General features: G+C 45.8%; 1 protein-coding gene across 1 annotated transcript in view; it reads right to left on the bottom strand.

The window, feature by feature from the left end:
- The window catches only part of SAMD11 (sterile alpha motif domain containing 11), a 158,582-nt gene that overhangs the window by 82,423 nt on the left and 62,823 nt on the right, over window positions 1–13,336 (bottom strand). Inside the window, 1 exon segment of the mRNA XM_056333045.1 lies at window positions 9,788–9,966. Within this exon segment, the coding sequence (XP_056189020.1) occupies window positions 9,788–9,966 (179 nt within the window).

Genomic DNA, 13,336 nt, shown 5'->3' with positions numbered 1-13,336 from the left:
GCGAGCCCTTCTTCCAATCTCAATGTGCTTTGAATTGGGCCTGAAAACACTTAAGCATGACGAGCGAAGTCAATGGGGCTTAACTCAGGTTTGAGTGTCTGTTTAAGTGCCTTCCTGAATGGCTGCCCCTGCTTCAGCCTAGTTCAGAAATCAACTGAAAACAAATCTTAGCACGGAAATAATTTCACATCCAAGACATGCTGCTGCTGCAAGTTTTACTAATGTGATAGCACGCGTTTTGCACTCTTCCTGCAAGTCTGGCTCAGAAAAGCAGCCTGGTTGCACTCTCAGTAGTTCTTTTAGGGGATTGTTAGATTTTAGTAGATATTAACTTCCACTGATAAAGCTATGCTCAGAACTGTACTTAGTAGTTCCACATGTACCTCATTTTTCCTATTCTTCTTCTTCCTCATATGTAGCAGTTTAGAAAACCTGTCCCAGCTTCCCAGCTTCCCCACATTTTATTTGCAAACAGAGACGGGATAGGCACTTCCCAGCTACTGAGCTTACAGCAGTAACAGTTGTTCTTCTAAGTTAAAATTCAGACATTTGAAAACTTTCTGCTAAAGACAGGCCAAACTGGGGCATTGAGTAATATTCCCATGAACTGTAGTTTGGTCAAACTCTGGGACACGTTTGGGCTCTCCAGGTAAGCTGACCTGAATGCAAAGTTCAAAGCAAATTTAAGGCAGCCAAAGCCCTTACTGCCCAGAAGGGTCTGGCCTGCTCACAAGGGAGTGCGGGGTGGTTAAGCCTAGCTGCTTCCTAGAGTACAAGATTTCCTCCATACACAAAACATTTACAAACCCCCTTTAACTCCAGCTCTGCACCTTGTGCTGTGCAGATCAGATCCTGGCAGCTGCAGAGTGGAAGTGGGGAGAGCTCCAGGTGCCGGACAGCAATGAACACTGTGGGACCAGCTGGAAAACAAACTGCAGCTCTGGAACGGAACCCTGTGCCTCCCCTACTTCTCTGTCCATAAAACATTCTTCAGTGCCCTCAAAAAAACTGAAAGGGTTTGGCCCTGAGCTGTATGTAGATTCAGCACCATGTTTGTCTGATTAAAACTCCATGATCCCATTCCCAATAAAAAAAAAATCAATTCTGAAAACCTATGTTTAAGGTAAGCTGCCCCGTGGGCCTCTGAAAGCAACATGCACTTCCCCCAGGCAGTGTTCAGAGCCTAACAGGGGGCCACAGCCCACTCTGCAGCACGTACGTGCTCCCGTTACACCGCTGTGTGCGCTCGGCAGGGCTCACGGAGCCTGTGCAGCTGGCAGACACAGACCCACAGCAGCACAGCATCCCGCTCTGCCACACCACCAGCCATCCTGCCTCACCCTAACACTCAGCTACCTACCTGCCTCTCATTTCCACAGATGCTCTGCTCTGGAGCTCACAATGTTATATGTCATTATAACATGTTACAACACTACCCAGGCAGGTAAAAAGCATTATTCACACTGGACTTTCAAAGCAGGGCTGCAACGCTCCTTTTACTTGTGCAGCTGACACACCTCATTCAGAAGCTCCCATCCACAGTGCCATCACTTCCAGCTCTCTGGCTCAGATCCTGAGACTGCACAACCTGTACCGTAACAGGAGGGTCCACATCCCACCCAAATGCCAAAGAAGCAGGCGGGCTCCTCCCAGCTTTGGCACTGCCCAAGGGGGCACAAGGACAGAGGGTGAGATGATTTGCTCACGCAGCCAAGGGAGCTGGCAGCAGAGCAGGAGCTTGCCCGGGCTCCTGGCTCTCTCTTGGGGTTTAGTCTCCAAGTTAAACTCTCAGCCTTCCATACGTTTTAACTTCTTGTGGTCTGTTGTAGCTACTGACATGGGCAGACTGCAGGTAGTGCTCCTGAGCATTGGGCAAAGGCAAGTCTCATAATGAGACTTAGCACAGCTAAACTTCAAAGTGTAAGAACACTGCATCAGAGTTGTAAGTAGGGGGGAGGGAAAACCTCATACCAAAGGAATAGCTCAGATCCACATAGAGGCACACATAGCTATCTGCTGAGATGGATAATTAAACACTCATATTTAGACAAATGAATAGGTGAGAATGAAATTAAATTCTAATTATCTTTTTTTGGGTGGGAGGGGAGAGCGATAGGGAGCAGAACCAAGCACTCATTCCACATCTCTGTGCCGTTATCACCAATTAGATTTCTGAGGCTAATGTACATCTTGCTTTAAAGGGTTATTCATCCAATTGAAATCAAATTACTAAAAATTTGCAAACTATCAGCTACACAAGCCTGTCCTTGGGTTGTATAAAAAGTGGTGAGTAGGAGCCAGTCCCTAACAAATTAATAACAGAAACAGAAGGGGGGGGGAATAAAAACCATAGCCAGGCAAGCAAGGGTGCTACTGCTGCTACTGCCTCTCCCACCTCCTCACCTACCCAAGGTCTCAGACACAGTGTGATCAGTTAGCAAGTGTTTAATAAAAATGGCCAGGTGGGCCCCACAGGAATGGAAGATGGGCTCCCTGCACAGCTCCGTAAGCAGGGAGCGTGGGCTGAGGGGTACGCAAGCTGGGGGAGTAACAAACTACTGCATCAGGCACTTCAGCAAGCAGGGACAAGAATGTCAGGGTTTGGTCTGTGCAAAGACTGAAATTGCTTATACATGTATGTGAACCAAACTTTAACAGGAAGGACTTGAGGCTGTTGAAGGTATCTCTGGAGCCTGTACTGGAATGAGAATCCAGCACAGAAAAGAAAGTGACAGAGCTGGCAAAATAATAGAGAGCAGCTGGGACAGTTTTTAATTTTTATGTTGGTTTTTTTCCTTCCCTGTAATTTCTTTTTTTACCCTAGCAGTTCCTGCAAGCTTTCAGCACCACAGTGACAACCTGGAAGAGGCCAACAGGGTGAGTCAGGCCATCCCCCTAACATCTTATCACTCCAGGGGCAGTAGCAACCTCATTCTGCAGCTGAGCTTCTGTGCTGTGGCCGACCTGCTTTCTGCTGCTCCCTTTGGCTCGCCCTGTGCTGCAGCACTCTCCAAACTAGCCAGCTGCAACAAGGTCTTTTACCATCACATACCAACATACTCTTCATGCCAGTCCCTCTGCTGCCTTCTCCTAGTCTCTCCTCTTCCAGGGTGCGCTCTGTCTTCTCATGCTTCTTCCACTCTCTCTTCCTTGGCTGCTCCCTCTTCATTAGCTGCCCAACCCCTTACCAGAACCAGCCACAGCTGCACCTGATCTACATCAGCCAACCACCCCCGTCCCCGCCCCTGAAGCCAGCCCACAGCTGTGTATTTTATATATATATTTCAATGATAATTAACCCAGCTTTATTCCTCTCCAGCCCCACTGTCCCAAGTGCATGCTGCGTAACCAATACATAGGCCATGTAAGTTGTAGAGAACACCGGGCAGCATCCAGCTATAGGAACAGGTCACGACTGCCACAAGGAGAACCCATCACAGCCCCATCTCTTACCCACAACTGTCCCTTTCTACTCCTATTTAATTATAAGACAAACACTTCCTTTGTCTGTACCTTTCTGCTTTTTGAGCACAGGCAAGGCCACAGAGAAGAGAAAAATACTGACAAGGTTTCTCCACAGCCTCTGATTTAGAAGACTGCAGTGAAAGGACAGTGTTGGCAAAAAGGTGAATTAAGGACTTCTGCTCAACTGGCACGGGCCACCACAGTCATTGGGAATTCAGTGGGTCAGGCCTTGGGTACCACCACCTTGCATGGAAAAGCCGAGCACTCAGGCACACAGGGAGGACCACGCAATGCAAATCACAGTGCTGCAGGTAAGCAGCTTGGGAAGGTCTATTTGCAGGTGGAATTATGCAGCCTGCTCAGCTGGATGGTCAGAGCTAGCTCCTCACTCCTCCCTACTCTTCGCATATATCACTGCATCAGCTTCCAGTCTCCCTATATCCACATCACGCTGTTTTCAGGCAGCCAACATGAGGAAGCTTGTGCAAGCAATGAACAGGGCTAGGGTCCTCCAGGAATCCTCATACCTGATGGCTGGTAGAATGACCTTAAAATTGCAGCCAGACCGAGACTTGGACTTGGGGCACCGGTGTTATTCTCCACCATGGAACTGATGTTGCAAGGGTCATATACAAGGAGGTACAGAGAGCAGCCAAGACCCCTTGCGGGTCAAGATTTTATTTGCTTTCATTGTCACACTTCACCTTTCCTTCTCATATCTCCTTCCTAAGCAAGAAGGGTTTCTTGCTGTTCGTTACATTTTGTCTTAGAGCATCCCTGAGAAGTAAGTAGACATTTTCTCTCTCTCTGCCCCCCCTTAAATATATGTTCTCATTAGGTCAATGACTGCTTCCTGGCACTCTGGACCAAGTCCAGCCTCTGCTTCCCAGAGTGATCATTAATATATTTATTGAATATGGTGACTGTTATTGTGGTGCATGGTTCAGAGAAAAAGAGGGAAGGGGCAAGGAAAGAGAAAGGAGAAAGAATAAAGGGTTGCAGAGGAAGGAAGAAGGGACTGACAGAAAATAATCAGTGAAAGCTGTGAAAGAAAAGTATCATAAAGCAGCAAAATATGCCACCAGCCACAAGAGGGGCCCTGCCTCCCTCCTTCTCTTGAGTCATGGCAATTGAAGGGCTGTCGAATCTAATCTGAGAGCCTGATTCACGGCTGGAGCCCAGAGCCCTGCAGAGTCATGTGTCTGGTCTCTCCTCAGTTGTCTGCTGCCTGGAAGAGCCTTGTCAGCTTAACTCAGACCCCAGACATGCTCTGGCTTCGGCAGCAGGTGAAAAGCAGTGTTGTTTGGCATATCCTGCCTTGAAACTGAGCTCCACCAGGAGCAGGGATGTCATACGGCTCTTGTCCCAGGGCAGCACCAGGGTGGACTGTCTGGGAGCATTTCAGGAAGAGGCCAAGCAAGAGAAGGAAGGCACAGGGAACACTGTGCACATTGCACATCAGCTGGGAAGGCACTGGGACCTCATGGCTCTGTATTATAAGCAGGTGCATGTGACAGATATCATGGGGGGGTGCTCGGGTTTGATCTTCAATCAATTAGGGAGTCAAAGAGCAGCAGCCTTATGGGATATAAGAAATAGCTTTCCACTTAAGAGAGGCAGGCAGTGGAAAGGCTGACAGCCACTAGCCATTAAGGCTTAGTGGAGGTCAGTAATTTCACTATTAGAAAATGGATGCTGAGTGAGGAGAATGCCGTAAAGCTGGTCTGTGAGGTGAGGAATGCTGAGGAACAGGGGAGAGCAACTTGCCTCCGTCTGGCCTCTCCACACTCATGTGTGACTAGGTGCAAGGCGACACTGTTCCACCATTCCTTGTGTAAGCACCTTCATTTCAAATGCTGTCCTCTGGTTTGAAGTAACACTAATCCCATGCCAGGTGCTAGACACCGTGGTCATCCTGCTGACGCAGCCAGAAAAGCTTTGGAGGTGTGGTGGGGGGTGACAGAGAAAAAGGAGAAAGGACTTAAGGGCAGTATGAGATTCTCCAGAAATCTGCTTCTCGTTGCACAGATGCCCTGTTACAGGACAACTCTTGTTATTTCAAAATAACAATGTTCTGTCATTTTAAAATGGATTTTATTTCAGAGCAGTATTTGAAAGGAACCCAGCCCGTTGTGTGTTCTCATTGTACAATCAGCTCCTACTTTTGCTCCCAATCCTCTTTTTCTTTAACAAAAGAATTCTAAATTCATTTTCTCCGTACATGTCCATTTGCACCTATCTTGCCTACTTCTCAGTCCAGTGTGCGTGTTTACTGATACTCCATAAAGGTTACTTCAGAGACAGGTCAGGTCAAAAACTCTTTACGATTTTAAACAGGTGCTCAAGTATTACTGCTTCATTATTAGCCATGCCATCATATTTTGCTGGGGACTTAGACAAAGCTCCATGTGAACAGTTCCCAACCTAAGACAAAGCTCTGTGTGAACAGGTCCCAACCTACCCTGTTAAATCTCAGATGCTATCATTACGTTTCCCCTCTTCTCTTTCTCTCCCCTCCCATACTAATGAAAACAGCCGTTCTTTAAAATTGAAATTAAATTCATGCACCCACAAGACAATGCTGGGTTTAAATCCAACAGCATGTGAGGCTCTTACTGTTAAAGCTGAACCTTACTCTCTGGCTACACTGGCTTTCCTCTGTTTGGAGATTCTTGGAATAACATAATGGTGATCCTCAAAGGCAGTTTGAACCTCAGTGTGAAAAAGCACACCGACTGTTCCTGAGGTAATGCATTCATCAGTGTTGGCTAGAATCTCCCAGTGAGTGTAAAGAAGTTAATGCTCCCCAAACTATTGCAGAGCAATGTAATTCGTAGTCTCAAACATCTGCATTTGCTTATTTTCTGTTTAGGATAAACCAGAGAGCAGTAACAAGAAAGCTTGCTGGCATAACTTTTAGTTTAGCTTTCTGGGGAGTGAGAAAGGAAAAAGCCTTCATGAAGCCAAAGTTTCTAACTGGAGTCTGCTGTACACAGTTCCTGTACCAGTTCAGCTATGCCAGTATTGTTACAACTAAAATAACCATACAGGTGACACAAGTGTATCGGTATAAAAATGCCCTATACTAATTCTTTTCCCCAAATAGGAAAAGCTATTTTCATAGCCAGACAACCGTTCTCACCAGGAGTCAGCACAATTTAACCAAACCACAGTAATTAAGGCAATGCAATTGTTGTATGTAGGCAATGCTGTAAAAGAGCAAGATTTTCAGGAACCTGAAATCTGATTGAAAGAAAAAGGATTTTCCTCTGCAGTGCTGTCCCAATAATCTTCAGAGCTGAGTGCTTACAGTCTGGGTATCAGGCTATGGTATCAAGCTCAGCAGATGCCTCTGGTTATATGAGACAAGATTTTAAGCCCTGTGTCTTCCAGACAGGAGGCATAACACAAAGGCTACTTAGCACACCCTGCAAAGCAGGCTAAAGAGGACTCAAGGGGTCTCAGTACAAGATGAAAACATTCACCTTTAAGCTTGGGTCACCTGGATTTCAAAGCAGATGAGCCAAGCTCACTTCAGTGTCAGGCTTGGCTCCCTTAACTTAATTACATATAGGCAAGACAGCAAAGTCTTTGCAAGGACTTGGTCATGAAAAAAGTTGGCATGCACTGAAACTTCTGTGGTCATTACAGGTCTCAGCTCCTTTCTAGGACTGCAAGAACATCGTAAGGCAGGTTTTCTCTGCCTCAGACCTCCTCGGAAGGCCATCACCATGGGCAATTGCCTAAGATCACAGAGAAAATCACTGCCAAAGGCTAGGATGAAGGACTAGCTAAGAAACTAAGCTTCCAACTCCTACTCTAATCCCTAGAGTCTTCTCTTCACCAATGCCCAGACCTCAAAGCAGCAGAACGCCTTCTGCCAACGTTGGAGAGAAACAGTCAATTCAAAGGAAATTGGAAATAAAAAGAAAAGGCAATCATGTTCAAGGCCACAATCCAACTGTTTATAATGGTAAATGCATGCAGATGTGCACGAGGGCCATCCAGGGGTACCAGAGGAAAACACTGGTTTGCTCAGGCCTTGACCTTGTTTTCCTACTATCACAGTTTAACCTATTTCTTCCTCTCAGTGGGAGACAATAAAACCTCAGCCCAATCCATCACCAACTGGGGAGGATACAACAGGTGAATTAAAAACAGAAAGCAGATGGGGCACTGTCTCTGCCAGGCCCCAGCTGTCATGTCTGCGAGCTGTCTAGCCTGTATGCCGCTGCTGCTGCTCTCTCTGGAGCCAGCCCCATCACACCTTCCACCCCAGTCCCCGGGCCGCTAATGGCACTGGGAAGAGAGCCAGAGCCTGCTCCCCCAGCCAGGCTGTGCTGGAGTGGGGTCAGGTCACTTTCCATTCATTGCTCTTTGGCGGGTGGAAACAGCCAGTCCTCCCCCGCCTTGGGACAGGAGGGTGCGGGACCCGTTTGTAAGGGCCAAACTGCTTGGAAATGCTGGGGGATTTGAGCAGTCGATGTTCCCTGCGCGGACATCAAGCACTGAATTACGTGCCCTGTTTTTCTGCTATCACTGCACTCGCCAAGAGTGCTGCCTGGCCTGTTTGCTCCAGCTTTGCCCTTTTAGCTTTTCCCCCACAGAATGTATCAGAGCTCCCAGGAAAATGAAAAGAACTGCACAAAAACAACGAGAGCCTAACCTACCTGGTAAGAACTGTGGCTCTCCTCAAAGGAATCAAGACAAAGCTGAAACAAGAGACCTTCAGGCAAACTGATTGAAAAGTACTGAGAGCACAGAAATGGTAAGCTAGGGGACCACTGGCTAACAACTATTAAGTATTTTTTGTTCATTTCCTAATAAACAAGGCAAAGTAATTACAGTAATTAAAGATTCAAGATAAGAGCACTTTATATTTGGGGGGCCCAGCATATCAATTACACAGTTATCATGTTGTTCTCCCTCCTAATGAGACAATCTAGCACTGTAATTTTGCAGAATTAGAAGCATAATTAAAAGGGGCAGGAGAAGAAGGGCAGTTTACCAAAACTGATTAGGAGGGATCTTTCTCCTCTGTGGCTCCTGTGTACATGCACAGTGAAGATGCATTCCCCAAACACCTTTTCATTTCCAAGCGATAACCCTTGAACATGGCTGTTGGACAGCTGCAATGATAAACCCAGACTTTAATTACAGGTGTGTTTTATGAGAAGAGCTGGTTACTGTTTTGTCTCCCTACTTTCAAGCTCTCGGTTGCTGATGTACCAGCATCTGTTGGAAGGCAAGCGGGGAAAATAGCTTATCTACTCAGGAGCAAGAAACACATAAAACATAAGAAAAGCAATTACATGCCTCCGGTTTCCACTCCTCTGTTTTTATAGGGCTTGTCTTAGAATCTGAGTGATTTTATGCACCAGAGGAAGATGACAATCAAGATGAGTTGCAATGATATGCATGGGAGGCTGAGACATGGTGCCTTTAGGTATTTATTTTCCTGTAGTTACAGGTTTTCTAAACATCATATTTCTTCAGAGGGATGAGAGAACCCAAAATTTTGCAGCTGAGTATTATGGGCACTGAGACTACACATGACAGCCCAAGTGACAGTTGCCAGAATGTAACTCAAGACAATCCTTTCTCCTCTTCCTTTAAATCTGCATGATTCCAGGATGAATGTGTATGGTACTGAGAAAGACACGGTGAAAATACGTTAAGTACTGTGGTAAGCCCCAGTATCTGAGTGACCCTTTGCCTACTGCAACTCCATTACTTCTAGTTTTAGATTACAGAGGCACTGAGGATCAGGGAGACATGGCTATGCTCTTTTGACACTTGTAATGAAGAACATACATCCACCACCACTGCTGCTACCTCCTTGCCAAACTTTGTTCCTCAACGTTAAACTATCCAGTTCATATGACATCAGAATTTGGGGACAACTGAAAGCAAAAGGCAGGACTTCAGGCCCATACAGCTCTGTGTATTTTCAGAGCTATGAAAAAGGCCCACAGATGACTTCTTGGTCTTGCAATTCATTGGCCTCGCCAGACACAAAGATACAGAATGCTGGACAGAGGGTGAAATAAAATTTAGTCTGCAAGTACAGATGCCTTTAGTGCAAATGCAAGGTGCAAGGCCCCATAGAGTCCTACTCACCCCAAACAGGAATAAGCAAGTAGAAAAGAGGACCCAACTACTCTTTCTGAGCTATAATGTGACATCTGCACTTTAATTTCAGGCCCTGGGTGTGACTCCTTCGGGCAGCCTGGGCGGTATTGGTCCACAAAGGCTGGTCACCTGCTGCCCGGTTTTCTCTGTCTTTGCTCTTGCAATGCAGCACTCCCTAGCAGGAAAGTACCTTCTTTTCATGATACTGATATGGAGATCCTCCTCCTGCTTTACTTCAGGGTGTTGACCATTGCTCTTATCACTCTCTTCACTGTCATCACTGTGTGAGAAAATTGAGGTCAGCTCTTTCTTCAGGATCCTGGTTGGAGGTAGGGGGATCGTCCTCTTCTCTGCCAGGCGACCCCGGTTCTGGCACGGGATGGAATTAGTTGGAATGGGAAAGGGCAGGAGGAAAAGAGAAGAAAACAAGAATTTGGTTAGGCAACCCAGAACCAAGCAGCTCCTCTCAAACAGCTGCCCCGTGAAGGCAATGCTGTTAAGTCTTTGCAGGTTTCAAACTGGTATGCCGGGTGGACACTGGCTGTGTTTGCTTTGCAAAACACTTTTCAGCAGGGGCATATTTACATCTAGTTCTTCCAGTTCTAATATTCAAGTCATGCACTCTCCCCACCTCTTCATTCCTAGCTTGTGTCTCCTCTACACCAACAGGAAAGGAAGACGGCAGCAGAATTAGCACCAATCTCTCTCTCCAGAGTATTTCCTACCAAATGTTGCACATTAACATAGCAAAATAGGTTAAATTAAACCTTTGCCAGTAGCCCTGGGAAGATGGGATCCAAGTAATCCAGAACACTTTGGACTGCAAAGGGAAAACTGCCTATGCCAGCCAGCAGCAGGTTTGTCTCTCACACCAGTGAACAGTCCACATCAATTTAAACGGGAATTACTGAGGCTACTTTTCACTGTTCATTTGCATGTTCAGATGAATCTAGCAGGTCTTGCCTTGTGCAGCCTTTCCCTAGGTGGTCCTGGCAGCATACTTCCCCCTCAACAATCCACTTCTGACAAGACACAAATAAACAAGAGGAAAACTCCCAGGAGGCACAAGCTGCTTTTCCACTGCATGTGTATTTGTGTACGGAACCTTGCACAGCATGACCCTGGTCCAAACCTCCTTTCTTCTGCAACTATTACTCTGCCCCTGCACCCTTTGTGCCTGATCCACAAGAAGGTATGAGCCTAGCTACAGCATGTTGGGTTTTTAGGTCTCACTGTGATAGACCCTGTTTCTAGAACTTGGGGTATCCAGCTTGATCTGTGATTGACCAAGACAGAGAGCCATAATATGAGCACTTACAGTGGAAGGTATACATTGGAAATCCAGGGAGACTGTAATGTCATTGCCCACAGAATTTAAAATTTTAGCAAACAAAATCATGAAATTAGGAAGGGAACCACAGCAAAGCAAAGGAAAGCACAGTTTCATGCACATTCTTTGTACAGGTATGTAGGCATACTTCCTTCAATAGGACAAGTCATAGAAAAGAACCATTTTTAGCAAGGATTGGAAGAAAAGGAAGGAAGGTGTCTGAAAGAGATCAAGTAAGTACAGAGTAACATTTAACTAATAATAGTTTCTCTGAAACATCGACTCCAACTTTGCAGCTAAACCTAGGAAAATGAAAACGTCCTGGGAAAGCCAGTCAGGCTCTCTGCAGGGGAGAACAGAGGAAGACTAAGTGATAGAAGAGCCCATGTTTTTTTAATTAAACAAATTAAGAACTTTACACAAATACAAAACAAAAACTTCTTGTTTACCTCTGTCAATAAATTCCAGTTGTGGTCATTAAAGGGGAGCCCTAATCATTGTGATAATTAGCCAAATCCATCTGGAAGGCATCACCCCAAGGAGGCACATTAGCTTTTCCATTCTGATGCACGTCCAAGCCAAGAACGCAGCTGTCTGTGAACAGCAGACACCCAAGGGAGCAAAGCACAGTGGGCCAAACTGGCTTAAAAATGGGAAAACGTGTATACAAGGAAAAAGACACGCACTTTCCTCTTGAGAGAGATGCAAAGAGGAAAAACACACCTGTGGACAGCAACAAGGTGAATGCTCCCACATCTCCAAGTATCCCAAGTACCAAACTTGGATACAAAAGCTGCAGCAGGCTCTGTAGTGAATCCAAATGCCCAGACTCAGACACAGGAGAATATCCGTACTCTGATTACTGCTGGGGGCTCCCAGAGACCCACCTGCACAAGATGAATTGCTATGGTGGGAGGAGCCAACTGCATCTATGTGACAAACAGCAAGTGCTTTTCCCTTGCCCCTGCAGGCTCCCCTTAAACAGCAGCAGAGACCCACTCACATGGCCCTTTGCAAAGAGGTTTCTCACTGTCTGTCCCCAGGAGGAACATGCAACACAAACAGTGCATCTCCCAGCCTTAAATACTTCTTCGCGTACAGATAGATTTCCACCCCTGCCCCCTTTTCTGCTCCAGTGCATAGAGCAAATGTGCAAAGCTCACCTCTGTCTGAAGCCACCTTAGTAACTGTAGCTAGCACAGCGTCAAAAGGGCAGTAGGGAACAGAAGAGGAGAGAAAGGGAAGAGTGAGAGGAAGGAAAGAAAAAGCAAGGAGGTCAGTATTTGCACTGGATTTCTGTCATGATGAAAAGCTAGGGTTTGATATCAGCATGAGCTTTATCACACCAAAGCTTTACATAGTTTTCTGAAGTTGCAATTTATCATAACAATTAAGGGGGGAGGGGACGGAGGGTGTGCAAATTTCCACTTCAAAATAATTGCAATTCACTCTCTGCTGTGACTTCACAAGCTAAAGAGAACAGCGCTGATCAGATACTAAAAATCATTTTATGGTCATTATGGTACCTTTGAGCAGTTACCAGGTCTCAGTGACTGCCCAGGGACTCATCAGCCTTAACAAGAGTGAGAGTGCAGCAAACAGGGAGGCACTAAACCTAGAGAAACAGCCCATCAGACCAGGAACACAGGATCCCCCTTCCCCCTGCTCCCCAGAATGCTTATTCTTTGCCTTTCTGTAAATTGTATCCCTACACCTAAAGCTGCTGCATATATACAGACACCTATATATACACACATATATATGCACCAATTATGTAATAATCAAATAGGCATATACCTACCTATACAGGTATCACCTAACACACAGAAAGCTTCTTCCCTTAAAAGACGAATGAAAAAGAATGGAAAACAGAATCTGCATCTGCCGCAACCTCTGGTCACAGATAAACAGTAGTACTTTTGTTCTGACCAGGGCCCAGACATGGACAACATCCAAACCAGGGCCACAGTGGTTCCAGTGCCCTCGTAAGCATCTGCATTCCAGCACCAGCAACACATGTTTTAAAGTTGTGTTTACTTTGTATTTCTGCCATTGGGGCATTTTATTTATTTATTTATTTATTTATTTATTTATTACGTTTCTCCATTCCCAGAAAATTAAAATAGACTTAGCCAATCAATTTTGCCTTTTATGTTCACCTATAGTCAGTTTTGAATCAATTGCGCTTTCTTAATCTGTTTAGAGGCATTCACCAGTAGATACACATTACTTTTAAATTAAGCACAAAAGTAGCCAGAAGCCTGGTCCAGAACCTGCTACAATCAATTGTCTTTCCATTGACTTGAAAGGGCACTGGTCCAAGCTGCAAATAAAAACCACTCATTTGTGAGAAGCACTCTATCCAAGGATTCATTGCTATGACCCTGGCTTTTGCTGAAGTCCTTTGCC

Source organism: Falco biarmicus, chromosome 3 (genome assembly GCF_023638135.1).
Source record: "Falco biarmicus isolate bFalBia1 chromosome 3, bFalBia1.pri, whole genome shotgun sequence".
Classification (NCBI taxonomy): domain Eukaryota; kingdom Metazoa; phylum Chordata; class Aves; order Falconiformes; family Falconidae; genus Falco; species Falco biarmicus.
This window is presented reverse-complemented; position numbering and strand designations above follow the sequence as displayed.